Source organism: Pituophis catenifer, unplaced genomic scaffold, assembly GCF_029215685.1.
Source record: "Pituophis catenifer annectens isolate HBS135680 unplaced genomic scaffold, rPitCat1.0.hap2 SCAF_4, whole genome shotgun sequence".
Classification (NCBI taxonomy): Eukaryota; Metazoa; Chordata; class Lepidosauria; order Squamata; family Colubridae; genus Pituophis; species Pituophis catenifer.
In genome coordinates, this window is record NW_027256884.1 from 86609443 (window position 1) to 86632238 (window position 22796).

Below are 22796 nucleotides of genomic sequence, written 5' to 3' on the forward strand. Positions count from 1 at the left end.
TAAAATAATTTTTAGATATAATCCATCCAATCAGAACCAAAGAGATCGTATCCTTGTTCACGTTTATATAACAGTTGAAACATCCAGTCATTTAACATCCAAAAGAAAATTTCTTTTTTAAAAATCCGTTTTTATAACAGTTAAAACACCCAGTCATAAGTAAAGAAAAAAAAATTTCAAAACCAAACAAATCATATCCTTAATAAGAATCTTGAATACCAATACAATCATTCACCATGTTATCCTGCCTAACAAAGAGGAATAAAATTCTTCCACTTCCATTTCCCCCTGTTTTTTTTCCGAGCCTTCTTCTTCCGCTTTATTCCACCATCTTTTATTTTTACAAGCTTTTTTGTATTCAACTGTAATTTTATCTTCCAATCCTGTGCAGCTCGCAAAGCAACTCCTTTTAAGCAACACACCTCTTTAAATAGGATTAAAAGTCCATTTTTGTAAAGAAATTGTAATGTTCCATTTCTAATCCTTTTTGATATCTTGAAAATCCAAGCTTCTCCCAGCACTTTTCCTCTCATCTGCGTCAAAACCTCTGGATAGACCTCTCTCCATATGTCCGGATTAACCTCCTTCAAGCCCATCTGTTTATTCATAGTTTGAAAAACATCCTTTCCGTGTTCCTCAGGCGCTTTTTGTTCTTCCTCCTCTTTCAACATTGCAACTTTGTTAGCACTTTGAGTAATAAACTTCTCAAAGATCTCATCCAGTCTTTCCATAAATGATTTTTGCCATACATCCACAAAATCGTCAGTATTTGTTCACTCGCTGAATTATCTGCTGAGAAACCTTCATTCTCTTCAAAAATCTTTACTTCTGCCATCTTTTCTTATGCTGCAAACTTCATTCAGCAAAGCTTCAAAGTACTGACAACTATATCGACCTTAATGAGCGCAAACAAGCTTTAACAATCACTTTCTTAAGCTTCCGTTTTAAATCAGCGCCATTTTGGATCTCTTTAAAGCTTTCACTCGAATCTGAAAGGACTCATTATTCATCAGAGTTAAAGAAAAATACTTGTGAGAAGCTCTCCTGTTTTGTTCTGCCTGCGTGAAAATCAATCCTTGAAATCACTTGTTTCACAGGGATGGTCGCGACGCCTTAATCCGTCAAAGACAGAATCCCGAGTCTGGAGCTGCTTTCCAGGCGTTTGGGGAGCCTTCACCCTCTGCGCCTCCAGGGTTAATCCTGGAGGTTTTGGGGGGCTCTATCCTATACACCTGAGCACTCATCCCCCCTCTTTGCCTGAGAGGAAAGTTCCAGCCGCCAAAACAGCTGATTTACTCTGTTTTGGCGGTTTTACAGATCCTGGGAGTAGCAGCTCACAAAGGAGCTGCAGCGGCGCCAGCATAAAATAAAATGATTGATGAAAATTTTGCCAGAGATAAAATAGTAAACTATGAAATTAGAAATGTTGATAGTAGTTAAGAAACTTAAGTTAAATACATGGTAAAACATATAAATGCAAAGTCAGCTAGAAATGATATTTATAAAAACAAATAATTGATACAAATGAAAAAAGTGGAAAACAGTACAAATAGTACATGCACCAAATAGTACAAAATTTGGGAAGAATTAAAATGTTCATGTTAGCTCTATATAAAATAAAGCAAGCTGTTCTGGAAAGGGTTTACAATATACCAATACTTAAGTTACATGAAATGCTAACCTTAAATTGATGTATATTGCTATCCAATTGTAAACACATAATACCTTGAGAATTCTGCAGATGTAGTATAAATTACATTACAGAAAAATAAGTGTATACTGATTCCTAGATGTACTACTGCCATACAATTAGATGCTAGCCTACATTAGCTTGTATTTAATCTACAGTCAACCCCTTTACCAAGAATGAAATTGAAATTTTGGTAATAATGAAAGGATAGAATGGAAAGAAAAATGTCTCTAAAGTAATCACAGGCTAAAAATAGTAACGTTCTATAATTTCTCTATAAACCAGAAAAAACATTATTCTATGCAAGAAATTAAGGACCTGAGAAGAGTATTTACTAAAAGGAGAACGAAGACTATTTGAACGATAGAGGAGGATGAAAAAGTAGCTGTAGATATTTATGTCTTGCCATCCGCCTTGAAAGAGGCGGTGGTGAGGCCCCTCCTCAAGAAGCCTGCTCTGGATCCGGCTGTTTTGGCTAACTACCATCCGGTCTCCAACCTTCCCTTCTTGGAGAAGGTTGTTTAGAGGGTGGTGGTGCGACAGCTTCCTGGGTACCTGGATGAAGCTCCAGTCCAGCTTCAGGCCTGGGCACAGCACGGAAACGGCATTGGTCGTGTTGGTGGATGATCTCTGGAGGGCTCGGGATAGGGGTTGCTCCTCTATCCTGGTCCTGTTAGATCTGTCAACGGCTTTGGATACCATTGACCATGGTATTTTGCTGCGCCGGTTGGAGGAGTTGGGAGTGGGGGGCACCGTTCTGCGGTGGTTGTCTCCTATCTCTCCGACTGGTCGCAGTCGGTATTGGCAGGGGGCAGAGCTCAACCCCGAGGCGCCTTGTTTGTGGGGTGCCTCAGGGGTCGGTCCTCTCGCCCCTTCTGTTCAATATTTATGTGAAGCTGCTGGGTGAGATCATCCGTGGCTTTGGGGTGGAGTTCCATCAGTACGCTGATGATACTCAGCTGTACATCTCCACCCCAGGCCATCCCAATGATGCCCTTGAAGTGATGTCCCAGTGCCTGGAGGCCATGCGGATCTGGATGGGGAGTAACGGGCTTCGACTCAACCCTTCCAAGACCAAGTGGCTGTGGCTTCCGGCATCCCGATATAGCCAGCTGGTGCCATCGCTGGCTATTGGGTGCGGGTTATTGGCCCCCACGGACAGGGCTCGCAACTTGGGCGTCCCCCTGGATGCACGGCTGTCTTTAGAAGAGCATATAACGGCTGTGGCCAGGGGGGCTTTTTATCAGGTTCGCCTGATTCGCCAGTAGCGTTTCTTTCTGGATCAGGACTCCTTACGCACATGCACTCAGGCACTTGTCACTTCCCGCCTGGACTACTGCAATAGTCTCTACATGGGGCTCCCCTTGAGGAGCACCCGGAGGCTCCAACTGGTGCAGAATGCGACCGCGCAGGGGATTATGGGAGCAAGGGTGCACTCCCATGTGACACCTCTCCTGCGTGAGCTGCATTGGCTTCCAGTGGTCTTCCAGGTGCGCTTCAAGGTGCTGGTTACCACCTTTAAAGCGCTCCATGGCATAGGACCTGGGTACTTGCGGGACCGCCAGTACTGTCGCCAATAGCTTCCCACAGAGAGGAACTCCTTAGGGTTCCGTCAACCAATGTCGGCTGGTGACCCCCAGGGGGAGGGCCTTCTCTGTGGCAGCTCCTGCCCTCTGGAACGATTTGCCCCCGGAGATACGAAGGATATCGGATCTCCGGGTCTTTTGCCATGCCCTGAAAATTTTTCTTTTCCATCAAGCAGGGCTGGCGTGAAATCCCCCCCCCTTCTTTAGTCTTTTTTAGTTTTTTAGCTTTTAAATTGTCAATGGGTTTTAATTTGAATTGTTTTAAATTTGGGCCAAAGTTATGTAATTCTTTTAATAATTTTAAATTTTGTATTGGTATGTGTTTTAGTTCTGGCTGTGAACCGCCCTGAGTCCACCAGGAGAACGGCGGTATACAAATTGAATAAAATAAATAAATAAATAAATAAATAAGTGCAATTTGTAGTACATTTTAATGGATTGGATTACACATTATTTATATGTTTAATGGTGGATAGGACAGAAGTTAATTAATGTGTGAATTTAAGAAAACAGTAGTCAGCTAAAGCAAATATTTCTTTTTTTCTATTGTTAGTATAATGATCAATAAGTTTTATGCCTGAATAGTTACTAAATACTTTTTTGGGGAATATTTAGTGTCAAATATAAAGTCAAGAATGAATTATACATTAAGGATGCTAGAAAACCTGAGGATTATGGTTGTGGTAATTTATGTTACTAGGAAACAATCAGACAAGAGAGCCAGGAGATAGCAATCACTTAATAGAGAGAGAAACTTAGCAAAGACCTGGACAACTTGCAAGATTAATATAAGTTAATATAACCTTACAATAAAGTAGAATTAGTTCATCTTGTTATGTTTCCTGTGTGATTTACCTGGGAGTGCTGACACATGTCAGGAAACTTTTTAAGCATTACTAAATAATGCTAGTATCTACTGCAAACTTTGTTATAGTGTATCTTGATTACTATCATTAAATATAACTACCTAAACAAAACAATTCAAGTGTCACTACATCATATAAGCATATTGATGGATAACATTCTATAATTCTAAGTCATTACAAAAAAACCCTATTTGTTCTGTAGGTGTGAAATTTCTGATAAAGAACAAACTAGTCTAATTTCACAGTTCAATCATAGAGAGTTGCCAAAAGTCCCCACTGAGTAAGTGTCACATTTGCATGCCTTCAAAATCATTAATGAAGGTGACTGAAATGAGACTTGACACTTCAATTTATTTATTGTCAAGCAATGGGCCTGAAATTGCACCGATTATAGTCTAGCTGCAATTCCATATACAAGTCAAAATTATTTTAATATTTTGCATTCTCAGAGACCAAATTTTGTGTTTTTACATATCCACTTTCAAAAAGTATTGTCTTATTGATAAAATGTTACTCAAAAATTTGGATATTTATATCCATAATTGTTCATAGCATAATTCAATATCATTATTCAGAAGTTATTTTCCAAAATAACTCTTATGAATTCAGATAAAGGCCTATTATTCTAGCATTGTGTCATGTTAGCTTTTGTACTGAGGCAATCAAGACACAAGAGTGATATTTTATTGAATTTATATACTTCCCTGGATTTTGAAAGTAGCACATACATACAAAGCTGATTTGCCACTGAAAATTCTATGTTTTGTAAATTATAAGAAGTTTATCTTCTAATGGATGAAGAAAATCAGTATTTTATGTACAGTATTTCATAAGATTAACTAAAGTTGTAGAAGCAAATATATTTAAATTAAAATTTGGTCAGCTTACTTGACCAGAGCCTTTAAGAACTGATTTCTATTTGTTTATTTTGCCTGAATGAAAAACCAAAACCAAAGTTAACTTGTTTACACATCTGTTTTGATATCACAAAATGTACAGTTCAGTTGCTGGCTTTTTTTGTTTGATTGCTTTTTGGGGGAAGATCTCATTTTAGAATATCTAATTTGTACCACCTAATAATGAATCATTCTTAACTAAAAATTGCCAACCAAACAATAACTCTTATAGACACATCTTTAAAATTAATATTGAATTATAAACTGATACTTTCTTCTGCTTGTAAGGTATTCTATATTTTCCTTATTAATTTCATTAATATATTATCTAAAGCAAACCTGCCCTATAATAAATGAGACTTAGAACGATATTATATCATTAATTATAAAAGATAAATTTGGTTTATGCCTATTTTAGAGGAAAACAAAAGATTTGAAACATACAGAAAATAATGGAGAGATGGTATGAGAGAAGTCTAGATCTAGCTTTAAGAATATAAAATAATTATTGCATAGTTGTTTGTGTAGTTGCTGATCTCTTTTTAGCTAATATAAATTGCATATTTTATTTCTGCTAAGATTGTGGGTCTCTGGAGGAGGAGGAATAGGCTTCTGCTCAACCTCCTAGAAAGACTCCTAGAAAGTCTCAGAGGCTTTGGCTTGTAAGGGGTTCCTAGATATAAATATGCCATCTTTAGTTCTAGGTAGGGGAGAACTAGCCAGCTAAAAACAGTATATAGTTAGGATCCTTTTGGATCATGGCTTCTTTTCAAATGAAATACCAGGAGGGCTTTTGCATAGCTTTGTGTTAGACTGGACTCTACTCTATACATGGTCTATAATTGCTCATTTATGTTTTGGCCACTTGTCATATGGAGGTGTTCCATGATCTGTACTGATTTTCAACAGACTTTGAAGTGCAATACAAGGATGTACTTATAAGAAATGTATGGCATGGAAACAAGATACTTGAACAATCACCTCTCTCTAGTTGGCATAGATATATTTACTTACTTCAAGAAACAGATAAATATTTTTGCAGCTGATGGATCTTTAGTTCTGTAATATAGTAATACAAATTGTGCTTAAAAGTGGCACGTTTAAAATTAATAGAATAGAAAACTGAAATAAAACAAAAGTAATATTATCAAATCTTTAAATTCATATTATACTGGAAACAGAAGATATAGTCTTTCCTTCCTAATTATTGACAATAGAATTGATTCAAGTGATTTGACTTTGACTGTAATAAACATTTGACCGACTGATCCAAATGTAAATGTAAATTAGAATTGCTGATCAGCTAGCATCAAATGCATACATGAAAAATGACATTACATTGGTAAGAGTGTTAGCTTTCATATGTTCAAATCTCTACACAGCAAAACTATCAACCATATAAATTCTTTGGAATACAAAAAATATGGAAGTGGTATGTACAAAGAACACAGAAAATAAGCATGCCAGTTTGTGTAAGTTATAGTGGGGCAACAAAGTATTTAGTCAGCCACCAATTGTGCAAGTTCTCCCACTTAAAAAGATGAGAGGCCTGTAATTGTCATCATAGGTAGACCTCAACTATGAGAGACAAAATGAGAAAACAAATCCAGACAATCACATTGTCTGATTTGGAAAGAATTTATTTGCAAATTATGGTGGAAAATAAGTATTTGATCACCTACAAATAAGCAAGATTTCTGGCTCTCACAGACCTGTAACTTCTTCTTTAAAAGGCTCCTCTGTCCTCCACTCATTACCTGTATTAATGGCACCTGTTTGAACTTGTCATCAGTATAAAAGACACCTGTCCACAACTTCAAACAGTCACACTCCAAACTCCACTATGGTGAAGACCAAAGAGCTGTCGAAGGACACCAGAAACAAAATTGTAGACCTGCATCAGGCTGGGAAGACTGAATCTGCAATAGGCAAGCAGCTTGGTGTGAAGAAATCAACTGTGGGAGAATAATTAGAAAATGGAAGACATACAAGACCACTGATAATCTCCCTTGATCTGGGGCTCCACGCAAGATCTCACCCCGTGAGGTCAAAATGATCACAAGAACGGTGAGCAAAAATCCCAGAACCACACAGGAGGACCTAGTGAATGACCCGGAGAAAGCTGGGACCAACGTAACAAAGGCTACCATCAGTAACACACTACGCCACCAGGACTCAGATCCTGCAGTGCCAGACGTGCCCCCCTGATTAAGCCAGTACATGTCCGGGACCGTCTGAAGTTTGCTAGAGAGCATTTGGATGATCCAGAAGAGGATTGGGAGAATGTCATATGGTCAGATGAAACCAAAGTAGAACTGTTTGGTAGAAACACAACTCGTCGTGTTTGGAGGAGAGAGATTGCTGAGTTGCATCCAAAGAACACCATACCTACTGTGAAGCATGGGGGTGGCAACATCATGCTTTGGGGCTGTTTCTCTGCAAAGGGACCAGGATGACTGATCCGTGTACAGGAAAGAATGAATGGGGCCATGTATCGTGAGATTTTGAGTGCAAACCTCCTTCCATCAGCAAGGGCACTGAAGATGAAACGTGGCTGGGTCTTTCAGCATGACAATGATCCCAAACACACCGCCCAGGCAATGAAGGAGTGGCTTCGTAAGAAGCATTTCAAGGTTCTGGAGTGGCCTAGCCAGTCTCCAGATCTCAACCCCACAGAAAACCTTTGGAGGGAGTTGAAAGTCCGTATTGCCCAGCGACAGCCTCAAAACATCACTGCTCTAGAGGAGATCTGCATGGAGGAATGGGCCAACATACCAGAACAGTGTATGCCAACTTTGTGAAGACTTACAGAAAACGTTTGACCTCTGTCATTGCCAACAAAGGATATATAACAAAGTATTGAGGTGAACTTTTGATATTGACCAATTACTTATTTTCCACCATAATTTGCAAATCAGATAATTGTCTGATGATTGTCTGGATTTGTTTTCTCATTTTGTCTCTCATAGTTGAGGTCTACCTATGATGACAATTACAGGCCTCTCTCATCTTTTTAAGTGGGAGAACTTGCACAATTGGTAGCTGACTAAATACTTTTTTGCCCCACTGTACATTACTTTTCTGTTAATGCTTTTTTTAAATTTTAAAAATGCTAACTTGGTTTTGTTATAGATAGAAAACTACAAAACTAAACATCCACTGGAAGATTTTTAGTTTTGCTACTTGCATGTATTATAGTATCTACAGTATGTCTTCTAAAAGAAAATAATTTGTGTATAGAACAACGTTATTTGTTCCTCTTGTTTTTGACTTATTCATGCTTTTGTCACTTTCTCTTTGCTTGTTTGTTTTATTTGGTTCTCAATTTACTTGGTCTTAAGTTTATGCTCAGCACATCAAAATCCTTGTTGCATTTTCACAGTGGTTCAAAAAGTAGCAAGGTAAATAAAATTATTCCCCAATGAATCACTTAGATATATAGAGATCAAGTAGGCTGTAGAAATAAATTTATTGTTACTCTTGTATGATATAATAATTTATTGTTTTTACTGATGTTATATATTCTATCATTCAGGAAAATTCTCAGCATAAAGAATTTTGTTTTATTATGCTTTACACAGAAAAGATTTTAGACTATTTGATTATGATTTCTCTATTGTTGGTCTCTAGCATCACTAAATACTTTATCTTAAATTTATTTATTTTAAATATAGCTCTCTGAAGTTTGACTATAATTGTATGTTAAACTGGATCCCTAAAGAGCATAATACATGGCTTTCAAGAGGAAGACCAAGCTTTTATGAAGAGATTTCTAGTCAATAAGTGAACATCTTTTAACTACTATTTTTAATTTTTACTATATTGCTTTTGTTCTTGTTAAATTGTATATTCTGTATTTTACTTAGTTCAAATGAACCACAGATGTTTTAAAATTATTCAATTTACATTTGCTGCCAAAGTTGCCAGAATGCTGCTGGGTATAAATGTAGTAAATAAAAAAGAATAGGTTTGATGTTAGGGCTAGTAGTAATTTGTCAACTGTCATTGGATTTATTGGTAGCAGTTTCTGTAGAGAAATGCATTTTCTATAACTACAGCTATCAGGGCTGTCTTAACGCATGGGCCTGATTGGTACTTGCCCATGGGCCCCACAAGCATAGGGGCCCCATGCTAATCTGTGTATGTTAACCCTTCAATGTACCTTGTTATCATATAAATACAGCAACATATTTATTACATATTACTGCATTTTTTATTAATACTAACATGCAAATATATGTTTAATTTTATCGACCATTTACGTTTTTACTCCTGTGAGTAGTTGTCGTAGGGGGCCCATACACTGCTTTGTCCAGGGGCCCATAATGCTGTTAAGACAGCCCTGCAGCTAGTGCACCAGCTACAGTATTTCTCTTCCTGAACCAGTTAAGACGTATTTTAGTTACATCCTGTCTTGACTATTGCACTTATTTTATCTGGAATAGTTCTTAAAAGTGTCTGGAAATTGTAATCAATACAAAATATAACAACTATTTTCCTTATCTGTGGAAGGTACAGGGAACATGTGATTCAGTATAGGAAGATGGTTCCACAGATTGCCAATTGCTTAATGGACATAATTTAAGGTACTTGAGTTGATCTTTAAATCCATACATATCTTAGTGTCTAACTATCTGAGTAGTTTCTTTTCCATTTACATAGTTACTTAGATAAACAAGAAAGTTCTTTTGAAGATGCCCTTTCTGCCAGTAACTCATACATCTGGCATGTAGGAGGTCTTCTCCTATATGGCTTCCAAGTCAGAATACTTTCAAGGAGCTGCATCTGGTCATTCACAGTAATAAAAAAAATTTAAAAAGTTATTATTTTCATCATTTAATTATTTACTTTAATAAATTGTTTTATTAATAGCAGTTAATCGAAGTTTAGACATACAACAGTTATAGTACTGTTTTTTTGTGTAAATATACATCTCAGTATTTATAGTTGTTATCAGCTGCTTTGCAATTTATATGGGCAGATTTTTAAATAAAAATGTTATTGTAAATATTGGGATCAGATTTTTCCCAATTTTTGGAAACTGAGAAAAGCAGCAAAGAATATGGAAAAAGAAACTTAAGAGTCCTTCAGTGATATTAAAAAGGGAGATTCTCAGTAAAGGGAAAACTATCTTCTAAGATTAATGCCAGGACTATATTTAACATTATTTCCTATTGAAGAAAAAGATTATCCCACAACTACAAGTAACATTTTTTTTACAGAAACAAAAACATAATTGTGTGATAAGGATTAGTGCTTGCTATGTGAAAAGTAGCACTGAGGTTTAACTTTCAGGTCTCAAAGGCTCAACATATCTGGTTTGTACAGATAAAAGTAACAATCCATCTTTCTCAGGGTTTTTGTTTTTTTGCTTCACCTACTTGAGGTAAAAGAAACAGTTTCATATGTCTATAATATTGTAACTGCTACAAATGAATAATTTATATTTACTTTTATGTATCCTAATTTTAATGGTCTGTTCTATTTAATTTTTAGATACGCAAGTATTTGTATGTATGTGCACATAATAAAATTCACATTCACTTACTATACTTTTCAATATTAAAATAGTACATTAATTTGTTGTTTATTTTGATTATTTATTTTATAGATACCCTATAACTGCTACATTTAAGCATAAGATAAAAACTATTTTAAAATATAGCATGGCAAAAGAAATAATTTCCTTCGAACTCTCTCTTCCTCCAAATGTTAGAATTCTATTATTTCCCTGGTGTTAGCCATAGATCTGTCTGTGAGGGAAAGGGACAACGATATTGGTTTGAATTACATTCCATCCTATTCTTGCCTATGAATAACTCCTAACAGATTTATTATTATCTAGATCAAGCATGTCCAACCTGCTGCCCATGGGCCACAGGTGACCCTGGACAGCTAGTAATGTTCCCTGTAACTTGCCTATTCCTATGGCACAGTGTATCATTCTAATTTTGCTGTCTGTGCTAACAATAAGTGTTGCCAACAAGCACCAGAACATGATAAAACTCCTGAATGTCAAAAACCTTTCAAATACCTATTTGTGTGATCACTGTATGCTAAGAGGGCTATTTATTTGTGTTGTTAATTATTATATGCTCTGCAATTGGCAACTGAAAATCTTAAAATTTATCTATGAGTTTAGCAAGTTTGTTTCAAAGTTTATAATGATTGTGAGATCATGTTGGCTATAGTCACAGTCCATGAACTATTAACTAGATTTCTTTTGAACAGGAAACTCACCCATAGGTATCTTGCACTATAGTCATACTAGTTTGTAATATAATAACAATTAAGAAATCAGCATCAAGTTACAGATTTTCTACCTAGCGGTGGAATTGATCCAGAAGTTTATATATGTCAAACAGAAATCATTAAGTCCAAAACAAAAAAGAGTTTTGAGACCATATCCTAACACTTTACAGAGGTGTATGCAGGTTTCCCTGAATTTCCCTATAACTCAGTTTCTTAGTGGCATAATCAGCAAGCATGCCATCTTACATGTATGCAACAGACCTCCCTAGACTGGCCCACAACTTGTAAGATGCAGCACCGCAGCAGATATTGGGACCAGAATCATATGCCAGGGAAGCCATGAATCTTCCTGAGCCCACAGCTACCTGGAGATCATAAGACTATTGTGAAAAGAAAATCACATTGGAGGAAAAACTGGAACCATTTCCTTTGGGATGCACAGGGGTGGTAGTAATTTAGTATGATGTAAGAAAAAAGGCAGCCCTTGGGAGAAGATAAGAAAAAGTTGTATCAAGGAAACCTTGATATATTATTTTTATTTCAATACACCAATGACCCAAATATAACTGTGACAGTTCTTAATCTAAAACAAGTAATAAAATTGGATTTATTTTTTGAAAAGAACAAAAACTGAAAATATTATTCAAGATCAGCCTTGAACCATATATGTGAAAATTAAGACTAATATTGTCAAAAGAAAACAGTCTTATAAATAAATCAAGCCATTATTCAAACAAAGAATACAGAAACAGAGAAAAACTGGAGAATAGAAAGTCTCCCGAAAAGAGAACTGCTTTTAGCCTTCTATAGAGTGAATAAAATAAAAAAACACACAAAAACTTGCACATTGACTTTTACAGCAATATACAATAGTTACATAGTTATACTGTAGATATATAACTCTAGCAATGCAGCAGTCACTAAAACACTTCCATAATAGCTTTTAGGTCAGTGGTTCTCAACCTTCCTAATGCCGCGACCCTTTAATACAGTTCCTCATGTTGTGGTGACCACCAACCAAGGGTGGGTTCTAAATTTTTTTACTACCAGTTCTGTGGGCGTGGCTTATTTTGTGGGCATGGCTTGGAGGTTATGTGACTGGGTGGGTGTGCCTAGCTGGTCATGTGACCGGGTGGCCATGGCTATGTGTATAGGGACTACTCAGAGGGCTGAAAAAAGTCATTTCTGACAGGTCCTCGCACTTTTGACTGGTCCTCACACTTATGACCATCCTCACATTTATGCCCGTGCAGCATTCTTAACAACCATGTCACTCATTTCACAACTGCTTCTCTTCACCATGGTGACAAGATTGGGCAAAAACGTAAAATGTGAGGACAGTCGTAAGTTCGAGGACTGGTCAAAAGTGCGAGGATCAGTCAAAAATAACTTTTTCAGCCCTCTGAGTAGTCCATATGCACAAAAGGACTACCCAGAGGGCTGAAAAAAGTGATTTCTGACAGGTCCTCGCACTTTTGACCGGTCTTCGCACTTATGACTGGTCATCATTTATGCCCATTGTAGCATTCTTAACAATGTGTCACTCATTTCACAACTGCTTCTCTTCACCATGGTGACAAGATAGGGCAAAAACGTAAAATGTGAGGACAGTCGTAAATTTGAAGACTGGTCAAAAGTGTGAGGACCAGTCAGAAATAACTTTTTCAGCCCTCTGAGTAGTCCATATGCATAAAAGGATACAGCAATAGAGAGGGATGAAGGAAGGGAAGGGAAATTAGAGTAGGAGTGAGGGTAAGAGAGGGAGGAAGAGAGGAGGAGAAGGAGAAAGGAAGAGGAAGTAGGGAGAAGAAGAAGAGGGTAAGGAAGAGAAAGTAAGAAGGAAAGAAAAGAGAGAAGTGGTAGGTTTGAGGAGAAAGATTGCTGTACAGTAAAAAAGATGAAAGGGAAGAAAGCCAACCCCAAACAAATATAAAGATATTAAGATAAAGAATGAATTGTTAAACTTTAAAGAATAAAAAAGAACAAATATGAATAAATAACAATAATTAGAAACACACATACAAACATACAATGTATTTTCTTTGAACAGAGTATTTGGCCGGTTCATAAATTTAAACAGTGTTTAGTCATTTCAATTAAATTTACAATTTCTATATTTCCTTTTTGCCATATTTATTTCTCATCTATTTTTGTAAAAAACCAATATTACCCTTCATCCTCATCTCTAATCTTAATCAAATTCAATTTTTCCCTTCTATTCTATATTATACCCCTTCCCATTGTCATCTATTTTTATATCCATCCTCACATTGGTTAATTATGTAATATTACAGTTGTTTAATATGAATTCAACATTTTAATATAAATCAATTAGTTATATAACTATCTTTTTTGTATATTAATCAATATGAACATGAATATTCCAATTATTTCCATGCAATCTAATTTCTTACAAATCAATTAATTATATTTACCAATAATAATAAACCAAATAATTTCCCCCATATATTCCTCCAAACCACAACTTAACCATTTCTGCTTTCAACACAATATACAATTAATAGTATCTCAATTATTACAATTCCCTAGTTAAATAGAGCTTTTTTTCTTTTGTGTTTTAAAATCTCTTTTTCCCTAAATTTCCCGTTGTTTGCACCTACCTTTTTTGGTGAGGAAAAAGAAAAGAAATCTGCCTGCCTAATTTTCCAAGTTGCAGCAACAGCAAAGCAGTTTCAGTTTCGTTTTTAAGCATAGATAGGGGGGAAAAAATCAGCACTCTTTCCAAGCAAGCAGCAGAGCTCTGAGCAAAACAGCTGAGAGCAAATCAGCTGGGGGTCGGGAGCCGATCTAAGCAAGGGCTAATTAGCCTATGCTGAAGCTCCGTGGGCCAATAAAATTACAAAAAAAAACACCGAACCCTTTGTTAAATTGCTGGCTCCCCCGCCCCTCGCCCACCACTATTGATTTGGCAATAAATAGTGGTGCGGAGGGGCGGGGCAAGCCAGCAATTTAACAAAGGGTTCGGCTGCACCACTGGCTATAGGGCGGCCCTTTGAAGCCCCGCGGCAAGAATTTAAACAGGTTTTTTTCCTCTAGCCATCGGAGGAAGCAATAGATTGGGAGTGGGTGGGGTAAACGAACGGCCAGCGATCCAACAGAGCAGAGAGTGAGGGTGAGTGAAGGTGTGGGGGGGCAAGAGAGGGCTTTGGCGACCCCTGTGAAATGGCCGTTCGACCCCCAAAGGGGTCGCGACCCCCAGGTTGAGAACCGCTGTTTTAGGTTTTCTGAAATAAAAATATTTCTAATTCTTCTTGGATTTTATGTATCTGTTTTTTCCTGTATCAAGGAGAACCTGCCAATATTTGAAACATAGTAACATGATAATATGAGGGACGTGGTGGCTCAGTGGCTAAGATGCTAAGCTTGTCGATCAGAAGGTCGGCAGTTCAATGGTTCAAATCCCTAGTGCCGCGTAAGGGAGTGAGATCCTGTTACTTGTCCCAGCTTCTGCCAACCTAACAGTTCAAAAGCACATAAAAAATGCAAGTAGAAAAATAGGAACCACTTTGGTGGGAAGGTAACAGCGTTCAGTGCACTTTCGGCATTTAGTCATGCCAGCCACATGACCACGGAGATGTTTTCGGACAGTGCTGGATCCTCGGCTTAGAAACGGAGATGAGCACTGCCCCTAGAGTCAGAAACGACTAGCACGCATGTGCTTTATCTTTAATGTGATAATGCAGTAGTTAATTCATACAGTAAATACACAAGCTACACAAATAAGGTAACAAATATATTACTTTATATTACTTTATGATTCATGATTTCAGTACTGATTCTAAGTACTGAATGTAGAAGCAATAAAACACTGATAATCAACTCACTGAACTTGCCTACCAGAATATTTTATAAACTTATTAACTGAAGTAACATGGAAAGATTCTAATCTAACTACTAACTATATTGTACGTACACATGGAATGAAATATTTACAAAAAACAAGCTATCGAAAAGTATTAGATTTATTATCTTCAGTTTACTTTAACAAATCACTCTAGAGAGTGATCTCTCTGCAAATATGGAATTTATAAAACATCTCAAGCCTTTAAAAATCCATGGGAGAAATCAGCATGGCATCTTGGGGAATTTTTGTGGAAATATATCAACTTTTTAAGTTTTAGTAGAGGGAATAAAAGATGACATCCAGACATAAAAAGAGAATCTACTGTGTGAACTGAATGCTAAAATCATAGAAGTATATCTTAGAATTGTTTTCAAAGACAGAAATAATTAATTATGCGCATTAATAACTTATTTAAATTATTTTGCTTCTTTATAAAGCTAAAACGAGACCTTCTCTGTATTTCACAGCCTTAGTTGCAATTTAAATTTAGCAGGATTCAATTATATATAATTTTAGATTACATGTGTAGCCTCTAATTATTCTTTTCAAGCACTTCATTTCCTCTCTGATCTGTGTTTTAAATTCTTTTCAGAAGTTAGAACCTGACAGATGTGAAGTACTGAAATAATCACACAAAATGTGTATCTACATATTCTAAAATATTACCACTTCTAAATGCATAGTTCTAATATTCCATGAAATTTCATGAAACATTGAGTAATCTAAATGCCCTTAGAATGATGGAATTGCGAAAATGTCTTTAAATTTATTTACTATACAGCTAGTAAGATTTCATATGGTCTTAAGCACTTATACGTATATGGCACATAAAAACTGCAATCTTATAAAAATACAAATCCAATCAGAAGATAATGACAAATGTATTCTGCAAATGAGTGAGGAAAGTTTATGCAGTACTGACAGCAGATTAGGTAGCAGTTTCCATACTCCTTATGAAAGAGGTTGATTGTGTTCTTTATACACACAATATCGTAATTAGACATTAATTGCTCAATATTCTACAGCACAATATAAATAACCATTATGTATCAAATAAACTTACAACAATAAAACATATATAATGGAGCCATCCTATTTTTAAGGTAATGGACCTGCCTAACATGGAAGAATATCTATGACAAAACCTTTTCAGAAGCATACCTGGTATTAAATTTCAGATATAAAAATTGTAATCTTGGATATCTGGAAATGTCTTACCTGAAGATACCTTTGGCAGGTATTGACTCTCTAAAATTATGATCACATTCCTTATAAAATAAGTACCAGGAACCAACCTGCTAAAATTTTGAGGATTTCTAGCAAGCTAGAAGGACATGAATTGATATAGCCTTTTTTCTTTGTAACTCGTTTTTTTTTCCCAAAGTTTTTTATTTTTATTTTTTATCAACATATTTAAATGCACAGTCTTTTGTCCATCATTAATCATTATTCATTCATCTTATTCTTTAACTTCCATTTGCTAATTAGTTGTTCAGGTCTGCTCTTCTACCATCTCCTTCCTTTATTTAATACAACCTTTTCTTTTCTTCTCCCCTTCTTTCTCCTCTTCTATTCCTTTCTACTTTCCTCATTCCTCCTTTCCTTCCTTTTCTACTTCCTCTCCTCTTTCCCCTCTCCTCTCTTCTTCCTCCCTTTCTTACCCTCTCTCTTACTCTTCTTTTCCTCTTCTTCCCCTCCTTTTCCTATTCTTCTTTTCTCTTCTCACCTCCCAGCTCCCCTCCTTCCCCCTCTCTAGTTCTCTCCCCTTTTCCACTCCCTTGTTGTTTTCTTTTTCAATTCAATCTGAGATGGTATTCGAGCAGCCCCGATTTCAATTCACATACATCTTCATTTCAAATTTCTTTTTTGCTTTATAGTTATATCTCTTCTTACATTCCTGTACATTATTAATCAATCCATGTTATCATCTGGATATAACCTTTTTGTGCCATCATCCTCATAATTTATCATCATTTCTTAATACATTTATTTGTCTTTCCTTTTTCATTTAATTTTAATATACTACAACTTATTCATTCCAAAGTTCTTATCTTTACCATGTTTATTGTCTATACTCACTTTCTATCCATTGATAAAATTTTCTTCTTTTTAACTCTTTTTGGGGGGGGCATTTTACCCTAGTCAGAACTGTGTTCTCCACAACTGGCAACAAAAAAGGGCATGTGTCAGAAGCATATACATGTGTGTGTTTCAAAACTGTTGAAAATGTTCTAAAGGACAACAGAACCAAAGCCAATGAAGGAAATGGTCTAAAGAATAAAATTTGGTTTAAATAGTTAAAAGAGTTTTATGATATCCTTTGGGAAGTTTTTCATTTTTGCTGATACGTAAAACAGTGCCTAAAGCAAAATATATATTTTTCTCATATATAGGAAAAAAGCATTTAAAATCAAGTTGGAGTTAGATGAATACATTTTCTATATAATACTCATTATATAGAATACTCATTATATAGTTTGAAGCAGACATACTCATGCTTACTACAAATCCATGAAATTAATGCAATTTAAACTAATTGTAATTAAATTGTATCATTGATTCTAACTAGTTTACTTAATAGATCTAATTATTCCTTCAGCAGTTTTATATATATGTATAATTTCATAAACAAACTGGATAATCTACTTTTTATTTTTTATTTTTTTTGCTGTCTTGTTTTGGAGTCTTTAGCACAGTGGTGGGTTGCTCCTGGTTTGCACCGGTTCACAAGAACCGGTAGTAAAAATTTGTAGTAGTTTGGAGAACCGGTAATAACATTGGCTGGCCATACTCCCGAACCTGTCCCCGGCCCAGTCAGCACTCGCTTACCCTGCCCAACTCATCAGAGGGGTTTTTTTTTTGTTTTTTTTTACTTTTAAAAGCACTTTTTCTACAACCTCTTTGGCTGAAAAAAATGCTTTTAAAAGCCTCTGGCGATCCCAGCTGAGTTTCCTGAGCGTCAGAGGCTTCTAAAAGCACTTTTTTTCCTGCAACCTCTTAAGGTTGTAGAAAAAATGCTTTTAAAAGTAAAAAAAAAAAAAAAAGTTGGCCATGCCCACCCAGTCACATTACCCACCCACCCAGCCACGCCCACAGAACCAGTAGTAAAAAATTTTAGAACCCACCCCTGCTTTAGCAATATTAAGATATTTCTGCTAGAGAAAAAAAAAACCTATACTTTTAAGCTCAATCTCATTTTGTAAAGTGAACCACCAAATAAACTCCACAAAGCTATATATGTAATAAATATGCTTGGAGTTATATAATGCTGTAAACTGACCTGAAGACCATCATGTAAATACAGAACCCTTACAGAGATTTGTGACTACATTTAATGAATCTATCTTTGAAAATTTATATATTGCACCAAGATGAAATGATTGGCATGCATTCTTTCTTGTAAAAATCAAAGGCAAAGCAATGATTTTCAATTTCAGCTTCCTTATTAACAGTTCTTTTTATACATGTTTTGATTTATTGCATATAAAGTAATTGTTTTCCCAGATACATTCAGCACATATTATGATTATAAATTAATTATTTTATCTAATTTATTATACTTTAAAACACCATCTTATTAATAGGTAGGTTTTCCTGTCTGAACTGGAACTGGAACTGGACCAAAGTGCCAAACGTCACTCAGTTTATACCAGCTATACAATTATTTAATATGTTCAGTCATAGATGAATTTTAATTGGACTAAAGGAAATGTATGATTCCATACAAAATGGAATTTCCATTTCTAGCATAAACATTTCATGGTTAATAAGAACACTAGCAATAAACATGGATATATGAAGTAAAGCATGATCACAATAAAGTATAAGAAAGGAGGGGGAGTGTAATAAAAGGAATTGCAGCAGCACACATAAAATAAAGATGAGTGAAACAAAGTGGCTTTACAATTCTTGTGGACAAAGAAGAAACATGTTTCAAAGAAATTTACCTGCCAGCATAATTGCAGCAGCTGCACCATCTAATCTCTATCAGTCATAATCTGGAAAAGTGCCACTTTTTATTAGCCAGGTAATAGAGGGACTGAAATTATTTATACAAGCCCATGTGAACCACTCCGCTTGCTCCAGTGCATTCTGATGACTTAATTAGATAGTCAGTGTAACACATGTGGCTTTTCAGTCAGGTTCATCACAAAAGGCCAGTTCATCAAAGCACAAGATTTGTGCAATATACAACTATTTCAGAAATACAGATTTTTCATTAAGCATCATGCAGCTGACTATGCTTCTTGCTTGTCACCATCTATTCAGGCAATTAAATAAAACCTCGTGCAGGATAAACTAAGGCTAATAAAGAGACCTTGAATTGAAGTGCAGCTGGCAATCTTTCCTTTATTAGGACCTGGCAGCATCTATAGTGACAGCATGTACAAGGCAAGGCATGTCGGTTGGTTTCTTATTCTTACTCCCTTTGCTTTTTAGTGTCTGCCTTTTTGGGCATGACATTTTGGCTGATAGAATTTCCAGCCCTTTGTTATCTTCACAAAAAGGGAAAGAATAAACAAAGGTCACATTTAGAGCTAGAGAAAATGAAACATTCAAAAGGCATTGACAATTTCTATGTGTCAATCAAGATGACAAGCAAGAAGACAATTGTATGGCTGGAAAAAAAAGACAGCAATATATTTTTCTTTTTAAAGCTATTGTTTCTAGCCTTTTAAATAGTATGATATAGACATATTTCAGATAAGATACTAAATTTCATAGATTTATCAATGAACCTTTTTGTTGTTTTTGTTCAATACATATCTATAGCTCTAAGAAAATATTTGCCAAGATCAAAAATGAAGAGAGATCAAACAATGAAGAGACTTTTCATAATCCTTAGAAATATTTATAGAAGATATACACCATGTTAGACATATATCTGGTTATTGTAGTCTTCAATTTAAAACAGAAGTTTGATATTTATCTTTTAAATTTATGCTGCTACAAATAATTGTCTTTTCAACTATAATATAATATACAGTTTTTAGGCTTAGTTTTATCAGGTATATATTCTCTTACATGATGTAACATAATATGATGTAAAATTATCACATGACAAGAAGCCATTCCTATTTTTTTTTCAGTTTAATCAGCATTTAACAAATTATAGTCATCTCATAAATATAACTACTTCATCCAGCCTAATGATATCACATTTCCATGGTCTCGTGGAATTCTTTCTCTCTCTCATTCTTTCTTTCTCTCTCTCTTTCTCTCTCACTGTCTCATACACATATACACACACAACAGTATACATGAAATATTTACTTGAAACATTCAATATGAAATATTCAATGCAGTTTACTATTACATTAAAGAATTATGAAGTATTTTGTAGAATCAGACTCTTGAATACTTCTTTGGGGTCTTTTATAATTTCATATTTAACAGATCATTAAAAAAGCAACATTTTTTTCCATTTGTTTTTTTTTTAAAAGAAATAGCACTAAATTAAATGCAAAATTTGTACACTGGAATAAGCATTCTGAACATAAACAAAACTCCATCAGTGGTGATTCTTGGATTACAGAAGATTAAAATCTAAAATATGTTTATCACACGAGCATCATTAATTTCCAAAGATAGTTAACCTTTACTACTTAGCTAATTCTGTCCCTCACAGAAAGGATTGCTCACCTTGCCTTGGGGTACTTTTCAACAGTCTAGCAGAAACTGGCAGAAGCAACATTATTGAATATGTTATTACCTTTTGTACTGATTGAAAATAAAAGTCTCCCAGCCATAAATGTCTTTAAACAGACATTGTTATTCCAAGATAATATAACGATGACCAAAGCATAAACTAGCACTCCAAATATGGAGTGAAATGTCAATTTGGTGCTATATACTCGTTATGTAACACTATTGACTATCAGTTTTCACAGGCTCACAAGAACTTTCATTGTGATATGCTGTTTTCTGCTCCTTACATAAATTAATATCATATTATATATTCTTGCCCTAAGATCCTACATACCTCAGTCAATGTATCCATGAATTTGTAGAAAGTATTCATACTTAAAAATGTATAAGTGATAATAAATAAATTTTACCTATCACATCAGTAGTGTTTTTGAAATTTCGTATATTTTAATGAATTAAATCTTACCTGGAATAAGTTGACCAAGCAGCTGATGGATCCAGGATAGGCTGAGTATGGCTCCCATGATAGTAAAAGAATAATGTTTCCATTTCATGTTGTGTCTGTTCTTGCATCCCATAAGTTCACCAGCACTTTCAACAATGTTATCTCTAATAATACAATGGTGAAAAAAATAAGAACAATTTTTATTCTTAGACAATGGACAAAAATACTATACCAAATTTAATATAGGCAAATAGACAACGTTTTTTTAAATCATTCATTAAAATCATTTGGATTCTGAGCTTTTAGCCTGGAATCTTAACAACACCATTAGACCAACTAGCTATCAATTTTTTATTTTCTCAGTTCCAAGAGTTTCAGCAGTTTAAAATATAATTAAGAAATGAGCCATTAAATAAAGTGTACATTTCATATTCTGAAATCATTTATACCTTCCAGACTACACAATAATTAGATACTCACAAAGTTGAAGGAAATTGAATTGTATAAGATGATGATACATCAAACAACACACACATACACTACATCTTCCGTGCAAAAATTATTAGTGTTACTGCTTCTTGTGGTTTTCCTGTAGTTGTTCCAGGAAATCATTCATTTGTATTTTTTGACTCGGGTTTTCATAAAAAATTCTTTGATGGCAGACTGGGGTGGGCTGCTCTTAGGGAAGCAGACCTTTGGGTGAATTATTCAAAATATTTCCTTAATAATGTACATGCAACAACATTCTACATATATCCTATAAATTCTATTGAGTTCAGTTGTGGATACTGCTTTGTATATTTGAACAACAAGGATAAACAATATTCACATAAATGACTATTCTGGAAAGTTGAGACATCATTCACTATCTCACAAAAAGATTGCTACACATGTCTAATCACAAATAGTTGACAGGGTAAATGAAAGCACATACAAAACCTATTTATAAAACAAGTTAGTCATTATCTATCATCCCTTGTATGTCTTTAAAATGCTCTCTATTTTGTCTTTTTTCTGGATAAGAGCCCCTACTTTTCTGGATAAGTGCATCTACTTTCCAACAAAGTATTGGGCTAAAACTATTTGGTTAAAGGCATGTGTCATCTTTAATTCTCAAAGTACCTATAGCCTTACATGGCACCTATGCACATATACACTTGGGATCAAGCTCAGTTTCCAGTAACTTACCATAAGCACATTCATATAGTTTTCTTGGCATGATATACAGTAGAACTCAACTTGCACTCCCTTCTTTAATGATGCTTTTATAACATTCCTATCTTCTCAATTAATATCTGCCCAAGTATTAGCCATTAATACTGGCCTTTGCTTAGTTTATATGTATTCTTTTACAAATAAAAATAATATTTAATGTCATTGATTTTATTTGCATTATACTAGCTTAGAATAAGTCTGCAAATATTAAGTATTCTCAATATTATCTTAATGACACAAAAATGAGAACAATTAATTCTAAAGAATCGCAGGTCTCCAAGTACACATGAAGAAATATTGTATAAATAGAGAGAGAGGTTAGACTAAGAGAG

General features: G+C 35.2%; 1 protein-coding gene across 1 annotated transcript in view; it reads right to left on the bottom strand.

Moving 5' to 3' along the window:
* The window catches only part of ROBO1 (roundabout guidance receptor 1), a 447547-nt gene extending 425194 nt beyond the window's left edge, over positions 1-22353 (bottom strand). Inside the window, exons 1-2 of the mRNA XM_070943637.1 lie at positions 22304-22353; positions 21271-21413 (exon numbers count right to left, since the gene is read on the bottom strand). Of these exons, the coding sequence (XP_070799738.1) occupies positions 21271-21413; positions 22304-22353 (193 nt within the window). The remainder of the gene's footprint in view (positions 1-21270; positions 21414-22303) is intronic.
* Positions 22354-22796: the final 443 nt, after the last annotated feature.